Source organism: Dermacentor albipictus, chromosome 4 (assembly GCF_038994185.2).
Source record: "Dermacentor albipictus isolate Rhodes 1998 colony chromosome 4, USDA_Dalb.pri_finalv2, whole genome shotgun sequence".
NCBI classification, from domain to species: domain Eukaryota; kingdom Metazoa; phylum Arthropoda; class Arachnida; order Ixodida; family Ixodidae; genus Dermacentor; species Dermacentor albipictus.
In genome coordinates, this window is record NC_091824.1 from 33,719,532 (window position 1) to 33,735,600 (window position 16,069).

Here is a 16,069-nt window from a genome sequence, read left to right on the forward strand (position 1 = left end):
GGAGTGGGAAAGCGCGGCAGCAGCAGCCAGGCAATTAACCTTCGTGCTTCGTGTCGCATCAACGCTAACTGAGCCGCGGAAACACAACGCGCGGCGGTCTTCACCTCGTCGAGGATGAATTTTAAGATACAGTTGCCCGGGCGGGCTCGCGCCGCCGCCCGGGCCGCCGGAGCGGAACGCGTCTCCCTGCGTACCCTCCCCGCGGGTACGGAGGGAGGGTACGGAGGGGCAGAGGGCGCACTTCCACCCAGACTCCCTCCGATGCGTGGGCGAGATTGAGCCGCGATCTCCGGCTCACCCCTCGCAAGGTTTCACTCGCACATACAGCATACGACGCGCAGCGACAATGTTATCGCCCTTGGTCTGTATACGGGACCATACGGTGACGGCGACGCCGCCTGCAGAAATGAGCCTGAAGTTTGCATATAATTGCTATCGCAATACAATACAAATCCTCGGCTTTACATCTTTGTTTGAACTTAACGTTTATTGAACGCCTACATGATCTCCTGATGAAAGTAGACATTATTTTCTCCCGTTCACTCGCACTCCAATATGCATTACTCCGTATCCACAGTTGCAATGCACATTTAATATGATGTGCAGCACCCGTTCGGTGACCAGCAATTCGAGCCCTCAGCTCAATTCAAACCTCGAGTCCATACAACACACACCCCGGCTCACCACCACAAGTGCATTCAGTACGACTCGTACGGAGTCCACCTGGTTGCGAGTGGAGTGCCTGTCCAGTCACCTCTCTCTTCCTTCCTTGCTTCTGTGCCCGGTATTTAGTTATGAGCATGAACCAACTAGCCGGAAACTCTGTTTTATTAAATGATATGACATATGACACGTTCTATTAGAAGTAAGTGCCTTCTTTCATAAGGACAAAAATTGTTTGACAATTTAATTTGACAATAAAGTTACCTTACTTCATTTGGCTCGCTATAGGCAATGAGCGCGAGCAACTCCAAAAATTCATTGAAGCCGAAAATTTAGTGGAGGCCTAACGAGGTAGGCTTTGCATAGGCGACCAAGGTGCCAAGAAGCCCATTGAATGTAGTACAGATTGCGACCTCTGTAAGGCAAGTTTACATCATGCATAATATTTCTGATAGCTTTGTTTTCAAGTGAAACCCAGTGCAAGTGAAAACGGTCCGCATTAGCTTTACAGTGTTAGTAGCCAAAGTACGCTTTTATAAAAGCCACGCAAGTTTTTCAAGCGAAGGCACGTGTATGTTTTTCTTGCTTCGAGTCCATTTAAACCCAAGCGAATGGGTTCAGGATGATCCGAACCATCTCGCTGCGTTATTACTTTCGCCGAATGTGAACCGAACCAAGAAGCGTGAGCCCGAACCCGAACCGAAGCTTCAAATACTTCCGTTTGACATTCTTTGTTCATATAATATATATAGCCTGAGAAGAACGGACAGCAAACGTGCGTGCCAGCCGCAAGTACCAGAAGTTGAAAGCTTAGCGAGAACAAAACAATATTTAATCAACAAACTTGGAAATTTGATCGCCTTAGGACACCGGTAGGCTAAGCCTTAGGACACCGCTAGGGTAAGCCTTAGGACACCGGTAGGCTAAGCCTTAGGACACCGCTAGGGTGAGCCTTAGGACACCGGTAGGGTAAGCACCTAGCCTTCCCCACGGCACGGCATGGCACACGCCTCGCACTCACGCACTTATTGCGCTGGCCTGCCACGGTCTCCTCACTTACTGCTGCTCTCGCTGCAATATGAATGCATCGCCACGCATGCCTGATGGCGCGTCGACTCTGTAATGCGGGATCGGCACGCTTGTAGCTGTGTCGCCGCCAGGCGGTAGAAGCCTTCGGAGCGCGCAGTCCATTAAAGGTTGATGTAATGTTGCTCATCCCGACAACGTCGAAGTAAGTATGCGCAATCTTTTCCTTGGCCGCCCATGACGACTGATTGTTTTTTCTCCAATGGTTTCTCATGCACTGCCATTGCCTCCTATTCGCTGCAGCTTTCTGAGGCGCCTTCAACACAATGCTAATGATTGGTGCCGCGTTGAATGCTTGGTATCGCAGTAAATGCTTTGTCGTCTAACAAACCTGCGAAATTATGTTTCTCTTTGGCAATTTAAAGGTAGCTTCGCCGGAAACGAATGTTTTATAGGAAATCCGAAAATAATGAATGTTTTCTAGGGCCGATCCCAAAAATAGTGCAATGCCGGGCCGACGTGCGGCGGAGGTGCAGTTCGCCATTAAGAGGCCCACATACACAGCTTCGCTGGTCATTCTTCACAGATTAGAAGGGCACTGAAATTCTTTCGAAGACCTACATCATTACACTCCAGAGTTTCAGACCCCACGATACCTTCTTCGGCGCCTACACCACACAAGGTCACGCCACTTCTGTATTCCGCCATGACGACGCCTAAGCCGAAATACTCAGGCAAACGTACCTTGAAAGGCCGAGCTGCTCCCTTCCAACTAGCCCGCCCATTGCATCCAGGCATCCATGTCGCCAACTTAACGCCTTCAATATTAGCCGACGCATTGCTGCTGCGCTACTCGTGTCATTCTTTCAACTCGTGTCCATTTGTTACTCGCACACCGGCTGACCGGCTCTTCTATAACCAGAAACGCATACCGCCTACGACACCTCCTAAGGCTCCCTAACCTCCTGCTTCCCCAACACCCCACCGTCCCATGTACTTTTCTTTCTTTTTTCTTTCCTTTGGTTTTCTGCCGCTTTCCCGCTCTCCCGCTCTCGTCCCCTCGTGTTAGAAAGCACACAAAGAGACATCAGATGACAGCACTCATTTTCTTTTCCGTTTGTCCGTTTACAGCTAGCCGTCACCGACAACGACTGCACGTGACGTCACTCCACTAACCCATTAAAACTAACTTAGCGAGTAAGACGAGGCCACCTTTGACGAGGATCGGTCCTCGTATCGAAACGTTGACCTTATCACCATTTATAGGTTGAGGTACCTTATCCGCATTTATAACCTTTACGCCACCTGTGCTGCTCCATCCGATGGCACGCCTTTTTGATTTTAGTACAATTAAGAATGCCCTCCACCTGTGAGAGGTTCACAAATTTCATGGAGTGCAGGTTGTTCTGAATGACCTTCAAGCAAGCTATCGAGTCATCCCCAGTAGCCGGAAAATCCTGCTGCGCTACTGCTGGCGAGAAGAAGGTTAATAAAAAAGTACGCCGAACGCCCGGTATTTCTTTCGGGGGAGTGCGCGAACGTCGATTAGTAGCGACGGATACTGCTTCGAATCACGCACTGTGGCTGTCCCACGCGGGGAAACGTCACACCCACCCCTTTTAATTACATGCAGCGCTGCCTAGGCTATCACGCGCTGATAAAAGGCCATTGTATTTCCGATGTAACGCCACTAGAATATATGAAGCATGCATCACTCTACAAGAAGTCCGAACACCACGATTTGTGTTTAGCTCAAGTTGTAAACATGATCAATGTAAACATGAGACGTCCTTTAATTAATAACGTCTCCTTTAAGACGTCTCCTTTAAGACGTCTCCTTTAATTAATAATTAACTATGTATTTATTTATTAAAATAACCTGTTCATTATTTAATAATTAATTATAATTAGGATTTAGTGGAATAAATAATTAGTGGATTGATGGGTTGAACAGTTAATGAATTAATTTATTTACCATCCAGGCCAATGACATAACAGAGGGGAATGGGGGAAAATTGCAATCATAAAGAGAGCAAAAAGATAAAGTGAGTTACAACAACAATATCACACAGGCTTGTACTTAATGTTGGTTATTGCCTCGCGGAAACGGTGGATATCAATGATTGATGCAATGTCAGCAGGAAGGTGGTTCCACTCGATTGCTGTGTGCGGAAGAAAAGATTGAGAAAGTGTTTTTCTTTTACTCAATGGAGTACCTACCTTAAGGCGATGATCAATGCGATAGGACATATATTGTGGTGATACAATAAATTTGTCATGAAGAACGGTATGGTAGTATATTCTATGAAAAAATTCAAACGGCTATGTTTTCGGCGCGTGGCTAGAGACAGAAGGGAAAGGCTGGCTTTCATATTTGTTATGCTGGCAGTGCGATTGTAGTCAGAGAGAATGAAATGAGTCGAGTTATTGTGAACAAGTTCCAGGGCAGTGATTAACTTTGCATAAATAGGATCCCTGAGAGAAGCAGCGCATTCAAGCTTTGGTCGTATTAAGGTTATGTAAAGTGTTAGTTTACCTAAAGCAGGAATGGTGGAAAAGTTGCTACGTAAGTATCCTAGCATACGGTTAGCATTGTTAATAATGTTTTCTGTGTGCACTGTCCAATTTAGATTACATGATATGTGGACACAGAAGTATTTATAAGATGGGACGGATTCTAGTAGTACGCTGTTCGAAAGATTGATAGGAGCACTGCTAGTGCTTCGGGCGACACGCATAATACATTTTTTTACGTTTATTTCCATTTCCCATATTTGGGGTATTTCAACGCTCCCGATGGATAAGCCAGGAATGCTTGCTTCTTGACTAGGTAGACTTATAACAGGTCTTGTTCTCACCAATTGAGTGTGGGACATTTAATACCACCATTTTATACAGGTTTTTCCATGTAATGAGATGCAAAGACGTTGCAGTAAGGTTTGCTGTAATTAAATAAGTTGCCAAATTTTCAAACCATAGATGACTGTATGATGTATCAATACGTACCACTTACGTATCACATGGGCGTCAGCCAATTACGGTCGATTCTCCTGGACGTCCTCGCAAAGTCAGCGCCTCGTTGGTTGATACAAGCTGCAGCTGTCGCAGTGCTAGAAGATTTAGGGCTGGCGAAGTACGTGCATCGATGCGCAGTGCACGAAACTGTCGGCGTAGTCGCACTGTGGCGGAGGCGAGGCGACCGCACGGGCTCGCAATGAGGGGGCCTGGAATGCGCTCTGATTGTCCCCTACGCGACCGCTTGATCGCGCTAAGCAGATTTAAAACCGCTCGGCGTCGATCAGGGCTGGATTACCAGGCAGGTCACATTACGGCAGCCGTTCGCCACCTGTCACGCCGACGCAGCGACAGTTTCGCACCTTGGCCAACCGCACCGCGCCGAGACCATTGAGGGCCGGTATATAAGAGACACGACCAGGTTGCGCTGAAGAGACTTCCGCGGCTCAGCTTGCAGCGCAGGTGAGCGAAGCTTCCTTCTGAACAATTTCCTCCGATTTGATGCTACAATAGCAAATGCATTACTCAACTCTAGGCGTCTCGACCTTGAGAGTTTTGTTGCGTTCGAATTTTAAATGGGAGCCCATTTTCACCCTCGGCTATAAATTCAATTGCCGGCCACCAGCAGGGAGCAAGTTCAACTTCTCTGTGAACACTAGGGGTATCAGTAAACCTCGCTAAAAGTATGGAGTGTCCCTGTCGAATTATGATTCCACCCCCCCTCCCCCGGGCGGTTAGCAGAAGGGATGGAGCAGTGCTAGTTATACGACGAAAATTCGGAATGTTAGGAACGGAATCAAACGCTAGTTAAAATGAAGGGTGATGGTTTGAGCGAGCTAGAATTCAATGACGTTTCGTAGAGATTAGCGCAGCTCAGACTGAATGAATCAAGTGTAGAAAAACGATACTTAGCGACCCTTTGTCTGCTGATTCTTAGTGTCTTTTTTCTACCTTTCGTTCACTCACATTAACTTTGGCTAACTTCATCAAAACTCACGAACAAGCTTCAAGTAAAGTCGGATGAAGAGCCGTGTGTGTTGTAGATGTATGTCAAATCGGCGCCACGTTGTCTAAACCTTTCTGCGGAAAGCTGGTACGCACTGGGAAGGCAGATAAATTGATAACATACGTATTGCCAGTGATGTAAGCATTGTCTAAATAATAATAGAGGGTCTTTGTAGAAGCAGCAATGTACGCACGCCTCAGCAATTCGTGCGACTTGTTCAGCAAAAGAAAAATTAGGTATAACAAATACCTTTGGAGACTCGATAGATTACTTTTAGAGTAGATGAGAAGTATTTGGATAAATTTAGCTCATAATATTGAGTTCAAGACCGTACATTATCTCACTTTTTAAAAACGACTACATAAAGAGTGGTGACAAAAACTATAACACAGATTTGCTGAATATAATTGTTGTAATACTCCGAAACTTTATTTAATGAGGCAGGTATACACTGCTAACCGAAGTTGAAAAACGAACGAACCTTAACAGGGAAATCACAGCGTCCTTTCATATGAGAAACATGGGTGACGCCCCTGTCAATGAGCCTCTATCACAGGGTCAGATAAAAAATTTGCCTTCTTATGCAGCATGTGTCGCGATAGGAATTTGGCCCACTCAAGCGTTGATAGCGATTTCCTTCGTTTAGTTGTTCCTTGTGACTTCCAGTTCCGCCATTAGGTTGGTCATGTGACGAACGTATCCTTAATCGTCTAATTTTTACCTGCAATAAACCAGCTCAGATTTTGCGCACTCGTCATCCGCACTTTCTTAGTAACCCTGTTGTTGCGCAGTTAGTATGGACGGACGTGAACGCTGAGCACATATTACGGCAACTCTGAGAAGAATATTACGGAAGCTGCAGGATGGTTCACAATTGCGTATAAGAATTAACAATACGGCTATTCTGATAAGATTACGTTTTTAAGAGTGTGTAGGTGATAAAGGAATGAGTCTATATTGTCGAGAAGAGAGCTTTGTTTGTTTGACCGGTGCAATAGCCCCGAAAGCCCGGTAAAAGCGGGGAGAGAGTCACGCAAGAGAGGTCGTGCGATGGTCTTATATAAACCGCCAACTGGTCGAATCCACTCCTCGTAGCTGGTGGTCTGTTCCGTAAGCAGGTGCATTTCGCGTTTGATATTGTGGGTATCGCACTTACACATGAGATGCTCCGCCATCTATACGGTCTATATGGTCTATATGGTATCTCCACTCTTAGGGCAGGCGTTACAGTGACACTCGTCGCTCGACAGTTGTTTTGCCACCGCTTTCTGCTTGTGCTCTCCTGCTGCACAGTAGATCGAGTTCGCCAAATCGGTGTGTATGTGCAGCGTGTTTGATTTACGAGCGCTATATTTTATTACGTCTGGCATTTAAAACCAAGCCTGACGGCTATCTATGCCGTGCAACTTGGCCTGCAAATAAATAAAAAGAAATAAAAAACAAGACGTAATGTGCTACAATTCGCGGAGCGCTGCCTCACCAGGGGCCCTATAATGCAAAACTATCCCCAATCTCCTGATGTCAAATTTACGTAATCACCGACGCAAGCATATGACGGTAAACCTCAGAGTTGTTTGAAAAGTCCAATCATATGCGCTCCTCATTTATAGGAGGTCAATCTTTTTTCCTTTCATTCAGATTAGCATTGCCCACATCAAGCAGATTTCCTGATCAAATTGGCTGAGAAGAGGCGAGGAGCACGCTCAAGTGGAGAGAAATTTTATGGGGTCGAGACAGTAGAGTGATGCTAGATAACCGTCTGAAGAAAGTGGTGCCGGCGTATGTGATTGATCCGCTTTCCCTTACCAAAGCTACCGGAGTTACCGGAGTTACCGAATCTACCGGAGTTAGCTTGCGGTGGATGGTCGAAAATCGCGACGGCGTACATTAAAGATGCCGCCAGAACGGATCCTCAGCAAAGAAGTGTTGGCAAAGTGATGTCACATATGTGCCGAAAGGGATAGATAACGTTATTTTGTCATGAAAAAAAAAGAACTATTATATGCAAATGAATGCAAGCTCCGTGGCCGCTCCCAGTAGCTAGTGTCAGAGCAAGCGATTGGGCGCCACCTTCTATTTCTTTCGGAACTAGGCAGTCTCGGGCTATCCAGAAAAAAAATCAGTTTTCATCGGCACATTAATGCGTCTTTAGCGCGTACACGTCACTTTGACGCTATGAGTTTTCGTGGTTTTGTGACGTCACGTGAGAGACAGGCGCGGTGGACGCGGCCCGAATACGTTTGATCAATGGCAGAGTACTATGGGGAAAAAGGCATCGAATGAGAAAAAATTATTTTTCTTTCGTTTGGTCTAATCATGCGTAATGGGTGTGCAGACATTATATCATATCGCGGTTTTCATGACGTCGCGTGAGAGATAAGCAACGTGGGGGTGGGCGGAAATTTTTTTCCGCAATCATGGAGGGCTGATTGCAGAATTGCAATTGGACAGTTTGGAATAGTTCTACCTTATAGCGCCTCAGGGTCCGAAACACATCCTGTTGAAAGTGCAGTGCGGACTGCAATGAGTTCGCTGCAATCAGTGTGAGTTCGCTGATGCTACATGGCGAAACCACAAGTCGGGGCTTGGCGGCGGAACTACCGTGGTTGCTTAGTGGCGATGGTGCTGGGATGCTGAGCATGAGGTCGCGGGATTGAATCCCGACCACGGCGGCCCCATTTCGATGGGGGTGAAATGCGAAAACACCCGTGTAATTTGACTTAGGTGCACGTTAAAGAACCCCAGGTGTTCCAACTTTCCGGAGTTCAGCACTACGACATGCCTCATAATCAGATTGCGATTTTTGGCACGCAAACCCCATAATTTCATTTTTCTTTGGAGAGGGAGGGGGGTCATTGCGGAGGCGACCTATTCTCAGTCAGGCAAAGCTACCGGATGCAGCTTCTATCTGAGGAAGTGCATGGCAGAAAATACACATGCGTGTAGCCTTGCTGCAAGGCATTAGAGCTGGTGCAAATGCAGAAAGTGGTCGTACTCACCATCTCGAGCTCTGTAATATCGAGAGTGTCACTGGAACTTCACCAAATAGTCAAACGACATATATGCGGAATGGGCGGAGTAGCCTGTATAATTTTGTCGAAGGCTGTAGATTGCAGCAGGCGCTCGATTTTCGATTTCCAGTTGGGATTGTTGGGGCAAAGTATTTCTTCACCATAGAGCGGGCGTCAAGCTGAGCAGGTGCCTTCACAAAATTTTAGCCGCGACGCGCCGTTGAAGGCTTGGTGTGGGGTGGTGTCAGGGCAATGGCTAACGTAAAACACGAGAAAGACTGAGCAAACTAGAATTAGAGATCTTTGAGCACTATCGCATCAATAAAAGAATGTAAATCTTCAAGGAGGCAGGGGTGCCTCGAATGAAAAATTTTCGTTGAGAACGTGCCCAACCTACCGAGATGAGAGGGACGTTTGTATTGAAAACGCACAAAAGGAGAACATTCCGCGCGAGTGCCTGGAGCACCTTTTATTTCGAGAAGGATCACGGCTTCTTCGGGTCATAAGACCCGAAGTGACAGTAGACGCTTGGGTGGAGCAATACTGATCTGGATAACCAGGGCAGACATGCCTGGTGCTGCAACCCACGCCTATCACCACCACAGATCTAGCACCGCATTATATCATTCAAATCTCGTAATGAAATGAGAAAGTAGAACTGAGTCAGAAGAAAATAAAATTAGCACACAATCTCACTGGTCTAAAAACTGGATGTCACAAAATCAAGAGTGGGCCAACAAAGAAACCTCAGCCAAGAGTCAATGTTCAAACTAAAAAAACTCGTCTTCGTCAAGGCCCTGATGAAGAAAAGCATGCTCGACAGAACGTTGTCTGTGTACACATTGAGGCTTGCCTTGTTTGTTCCGCGTTCGCCCAATGGCCACCGGACATGGACCCGCTCCGATTGCATTCTCCTCGTTCTTCTGCAGAATATTGTGCCTCTTCAAAAACGACAGCTTTTACTGACACGATATCAGACTTTGCAGCCAAATCGCCATGAGGGAGGTCACGTGGTTCGGGCCGGCGTTAGCCCTGCTGACGGGATCCTTGGCCCTGCTCGCCGTGCAAGCACAGTACGTGCAGCTGTACGACGCTGGCCCCGAGCCGTATCAAAGGAACCTGCAACGGAGCCTTTCCTCCATGGTAAAGTGACAAGAGCGAAATTGGAGCTGACGAAAAAAAAAAGACGGATGTGGCAGGAAGTCACATAGACAAGGCCAGGTAGTGCAGACTCAACCGAATACTAACGTGTCGCTAGAAGTAATCCTCGTGCTGCTATTTAAACAGACAGTTAAATGGCTTTGTTAAGAAGTAAATTCTGAGTGCAAATAATGGTAATAAAGTGCAGTCCGAGGCAGGCAGGTGAGAGAAGGAGAGAAGAAGGGACATGGTTCAGAATTTCAAACAAGCCAAGCGGACTCCTGGACTGGGGTGCCGGAGCTCCCTGATAAAAGCAGTGCAACATCGATAACTGCTGGTTATAGCGCACTTTCATTTATAGGGTATCGGTGTATTTACCTAAAGTTTACCAGCTGTTTATGTGCCGGAAAAATATTGGCGACTATATCAGTACAGGAGGCCTATACAAATGGCGTTTATGGCCGAGACTGCACTACTTTACGTTAAGACGAGCCTTGCTAAAACAGCTGTTATCTGCCTCTTCACGTTACCGTCATAGAACCCGCGCCCGTAAGTAGAAAGCGTTCAATCGGCGGTTTCTCATCAAAAACTTGATGCTCATCGCGTTAAGTGCACTGGGTAACGTCACCGGCAACATGTTTTTTTAGGAGAAACAGGCGAGGAAGCGTTTTTTTCTAACGGACCCCACTGCCATGACAGTGAATGATCTGGGCCGGTAACGGCTGCGCCAGTTAGGCCTGAAAGCCGCAGTTCACTGGAGAGAGCACTATGCTTGACTGCATGCCATGTTTGATTGGGTATCACTTTATCTATTGCATTATCTTTCTAATTAAGTGCGATATGTATTGTTTGAGAGGTTTGAGTTTCTCTAAAGGTAACTTGATATCAGCATATGATTTTCTGGTGATCTTTACTTGCTTTACGCAGAGTGGAGCAGAATTGAAATATTGGCTGCAGCGGCTACTACGAGACGCCGCTTTGCTACGCAAGCGCTCACCAGACAACGATGACGGGCAGGTAAGGTGTTTTTTAAACCAAAATATTCTGCACACGTCGCATCCAACGCAGTATTAAGGGATAACGGTAGCACTTGTTTCTGCACACTGCCGTCGCTTACCTGGAGAGTAAAACCGAAACAGCTTGTTGGGGGTGGTTTCTCTGCGAGGTTGTTTTAATAAAAAAAGCAAGTAGTTAGTGGCATATTCTTATTAATTAATGTGTTATGAAAATAACATTGCCAGAGACACTTCGTTCACTTTTGCTGTTTCATCTTCGCAACCGTCCTTTTCGAGCATCTCAATATACACTGAAAATGACAGATTTCCGTGGCACGAGGCTTTTGATTATAAGTAGCGTAGCGTGTTTTCTGTCGCGCTTACGTGCAGCCTTATCCAGGCACTGTTCTTCAAAAATTCAGTGAAGATTTCGCGATGTTGGCAATTGTAACATTGGGCACTACCTTTTACGGGTTAGACTATACCTTGTTCACTAATAATCCTTTTCTATATTTTAGTGCAGCTTATCTCTGTCTGTATCTATGGTTGTACACACTGAAATACAAACTGATTAACGTACATACTGCGTATTTGATATAATGGATGCTTGTTCGTGTTTCAGCATTTAAAAAAATTATAGTGCTTTCGAACACTCGGGAGAAAATGCATGGAGACGCGTAGGCTGTACTGATGCAGTTTTGTTTCCAGCAACCGGTGTTGGCACACAGCAGCCATCGTCATATGCTGTAAACAAACAATATTCTTGTATTAAAGCTAATTAGCATGAACGTAGTACTTCCTTAAGGAGAACACGACGGCAATGTTACTGCTGCTTTTCTTATTTCATCCATCATGCTGTCGCTACTGCCTGAAGAATTGATTGACTGATGAAATATTTATTTATTCATTTACTATATGATTGATTGGCGAACCGATGAAGTGACTGAATCATGTAATTGTTAATTGGTAGATTACCTGACTCCGTAATTTTAAAAAACGAGGAAACTGCCTATTAAAGTGACTTGGTTTTCAGTGTACCTAGGTGCAGTGCCCCTCTGGTTAATTTCATCAAAGCCGACTGCGCGAAGCCCGCCAGATATATCCTTGATCTTCCGGCGTGGCTGTTTAAGTCTACCACCCGCATTTTGGGGGTTGAGTGAACTAGGAGTTTGCCGGCAGGGTCCGTGATCGAGAGAATGCACTGGTGATTTAAAATTAGTAGGAACTCTGAGATCCGAGTGCTCGCCAAAACGCTGCTGCGTTCGTTTCTCCACCTGTGCTCCTCCATCGAATGGTGTCCCCTTCTGTCTTTCGAACAGGATGCCATGCCTCCCGGTTTCGTCGGGGCTCGTGGTCGGCGTCGAGACGTGATTCTCGAGCAGCCACCGGGATTCGTGGGTGCTCGCGGCAAACGTGGATCGGAACTGCCACTGTTACTGGCCGGCCTCGCGGCTGCAGGAGCCGAAGCACCCCGAGCGCAGATAGACAGGCCGCAAGACTCGCAATGAACGCCCCATGCCTACTGCAGTTCTGTAATGCAAAAGCAGAACTGGTTTGGTGTTGCGCTTTGATGAAGCGGTCTGAAGTGCAGCACGAAGAGTATGCGCTGTCAGGAGACAGGTAATCTTCTCTGGCATCTCCTCGTGGGAATTTTCTGAAATGTGCGAATAAAAATCAAATGAAAGGAAATTAAACCAATGTACACGACACCGAATGCAAGAGAACTACGTCTAGTGCCACCACCCCTACGGGGAAGTAAAAAAGAAAAGTAAAATGGAAACGCCAATAAATACTCGAGATTTTCTTGCCTTTGGAGTGCTATCATCATCAGCCTGGCTAGGCCCACTGCAGGGCAAAGGCCTCTCCCATACTTCTCCAACTACCCTAGTCTTGTGCTAATTGTGGCCATGTTGTCCTTGCAAACTTCTTAATCTCGTCCGCCTACCTAACTTTCTGCCCCCCCCCTGCTAAATCTTCCCTTCCCTTGGAATCCAGTCCGTAACCCTTAATGACCATCGGTTACCTTCCATCCTCATTACAGGTCCTGCCCATGCCCATTTTTTTTTCTTGATTTCAACTAAGATGTCATTAACTCGCGTTTCTTCCCTCACCCAATCTGCTCTTTTCTTATCCCTTAACGTAACACCTATAATTCTTCTTTCCATAGCTTGTTGCGTCATCCTCAAGTTAAGTAGAACCCTTTTCATAAGCTTCCAGGTTACTGCCCCGTACGTGAGTACTGGTAAGACACAGCTGTTATACACTTTTCTCTTGAGGGATAATGGCAACCTACTGTTCATGATCTCAGAATGCCTGCCAAACGCACCCCAGATAATTCTTATTCTTCTGATTATTTCACTCTAATGATCTGTATCTGCGGTCACTGCCTGTCCCAAGTAGATATATTCTCTTACCACTGGCAGTGCCTCGCTACCGATCGTAAACTGCTGTTCTCTTCCGAGACTGTTAAACATAAGTTTAGTTTTCTGCGGATTAATTTTTAGACCCACCCTTCTGTTTTGCCTCTCCAGGAGAGTCAGCATGCATTGCAGTTGGTCCCCAGAGTTACTAAGCAAGGCAATATCATCAGCGAATCGCAAGTTACTAAGGTATTATCCATTAACTCTTATCCCCAATTCTTCCCAATCCAGCTCTCTGAATACCTCCTATAACACGCTGTAAATAGCATTGAAGACATCGTACCTCCCTGCCTGACGCCTTCTTTATGGCGATTTTGTTGCTTTCTTTTATGGAGGACTACGATGGCTGTGGAGCCGCTATAGATATCTTTCAGAATTTTTACATACGGCTCGTCTACAGCCTGATTCCGTATTTCCTCCAAGACTGCTGAGGTTTCGACTGAATCTAACGCTTTCTCGTAATCAATGAAAGCTATGTATAAGGGTTGGTTATATTCCGCACATTTCTCTATCACCTGATTGATAATGTGAATATTTATTTATTTATTTATTGAACATACCTTACAGGCCCCTTTACAGGGCATTGAGTAAGGGGGGTAATAAAGAAAGTACAAAGTAACTTGTCGGTGTACAACGTACGGCTAAAATTTGCAGGTTAACATAAAGGAGAGGAATCGATGATAATGTGGTATGGCGGCAAGTACAAGGTCGGGCGGGAAAAAGGATAACACGAAGAGAGAAAAAAAAATATTGGCTAGCATTATACATATGGAAAAACTGGATACAAGAACTATAAAGTGTACCGATAACAATGACAACAGTAACAAGAAAAGAAACTACAACCAAAGATATACTGAAAAATATGCGGAATCTAGACGCATGAGCAGTTGGCAGGGTTTAAAATACGCACAATGGTAGGGCATGATAAAAACGCAGGAACTAATGGCGTGCACAGTAAAAACATTTATCAATATAAGGAATGCAGTCGGGCACAAAGTGGGATAGTGAAAAAAAAAAAAAAACACGTGCAGTGGTACAAAAAAATGACGGATGTCTTTGGTCTTAAAGCTGTCAAAATAACAAATAAATAAATACATGGGTAGTATACAGAACATGGCACCGGAAGTAAAATAAAACTGGAAATACTAGTGGCAAGTTTTTATTGCGAAAAGAAAGAGTGCAGGAGTTGACGGAAATTATCGTGGTCTGGTTCGGATGCAATGTTGTCTGGAAGATCATTCCACAAACGTATGGCGCGTGGAAGAGCAGATGCGTTGAAGGTGTGAGTTGACCCATATAATCGCGTGAAACTTAAGTGATTATGCAACCGACGTGATGTGATGGAAGGAGCATCAAGGTGAAATGGGAATGGTCTGTTGCTGCATGCGTATTTGTGAAAAAGGCATAAAAGGGCAATGTCGCGACGAGCACTAAGGGGTTCAAGTGAAAGATTGAGCTTAATTTGCGTTATGCTGTTATGGTTGTCATAATTGCGTGAAATGAAACGGGCAGCCCTATTCTGAACTGCTTCAAGCATGTTAATTAAATAATTTTGGTAGGGGGACCAGATAGATGCGGCGTATTCACGCTGTGGGCGAACGAAGGTCTGATAAGCTAGATGACGAACGTGAGTGGGACAGTTATGTAAATTTCGACGTAAATATCCTAATAAGAAAAGATCGAGGGAGAAGGGGTGGTGGTGTTGCCATTATGATTAAAAGCAACATTTCATTCACGATTCTGCCAGTTGAGAGTGATATTGAAAGTGTATGGATTAAAACTAACTTAGGCAGTCGTACAGTTTTCATAGGTGGTGTGTACCGTCCCCCCGGTTGCCCCATAGATGCGTTGTTTCAACTCAGGACCTTTATGGATTCGAATCTGCACCAAGGTGATAATATTCTGATCCTAGGTGACTTTAACTTACCAGGAATTGATTGGCTATCCCAATCCCCTGGACAGGTAGAAGTCGCCAGTTGTGAACAACTACTAGAGCTTGCGTTTTGTTACGAGCTAACCCAGGTTGTAACGGATTACACACGAGTATGCGGAACGACGTCCTCAATTCTTGATTTGGTTTTTGTATCGCCAGGCTTGATGTCTTCTCTTGTCTGCTGTGAAGTTGCTGAGGGTCTGTCCGACCATAATATGGTTTTATTATCTTTAAACGTTACTGCAGACATACCGAGTACTCATTCAAAGAAGTTCATCCTAGACTTTCAAGCTGCTGATGACGTCGGTGCACTTGACTTCTTAGAACAGTCCCTCGACAAGTTTTTAATGCATTATCACTCCGGAGCCAGTACAGACCTCCTGTGGAACACTTTTTCAAACATTGTGCGACAGTGTATCGAACGTTTTGTCCCCAAACGCAGCAAAATTGTCAGGAAGAAAACTCCTTGGATGACGAGGGAAATTATACATATTAAAAGGAAACTGAAAAGGGAACGAAAAGCCCGTTTGCAAAACTCCACCTCAGAATATAAGGTACGCATTCGACAACTAAGTAAACAGTTAAAGCAACTTGTTCGGGAGAGCAAGGACAGGTTTTATGGCATCACACTCAAAAAATTTCTTGCAGAAGACCCGGGAAAATTTTGGCGCTACATTAATCTTAAGGATAAGCGACCACACGTGGATGCGAGCCAAAATAACGATAAACAGGTTGACAGCTTTAGTGATTTTTTCTCGTCTGTTTTTACACGAGATAACGGTATGGTTCCGCACTTTGTAGACACCTCAGATAGGGTCCCAATAGAGGATATAATAATTAGTGAAGAAGGAATTCTTAAC

General features: G+C 45.5%; 1 protein-coding gene across 1 annotated transcript; it reads left to right on the forward strand.

The window, feature by feature from the left end:
- The first annotated feature begins 5,142 nt into the window (after positions 1-5,142).
- Positions 5,143-12,555, forward strand: LOC135900192 (uncharacterized). Its single transcript, XM_065429634.2, has 4 exons — positions 5,143-5,166; positions 9,708-9,864; positions 10,789-10,878; positions 12,176-12,555. Exons 2-4 carry the CDS (start codon positions 9,718-9,720, stop codon positions 12,362-12,364), a joined length of 426 nt encoding a protein of 141 aa, XP_065285706.2. The 5' UTR covers positions 5,143-5,166; positions 9,708-9,717; the 3' UTR covers positions 12,365-12,555.
- Positions 12,556-16,069: the final 3,514 nt, after the last annotated feature.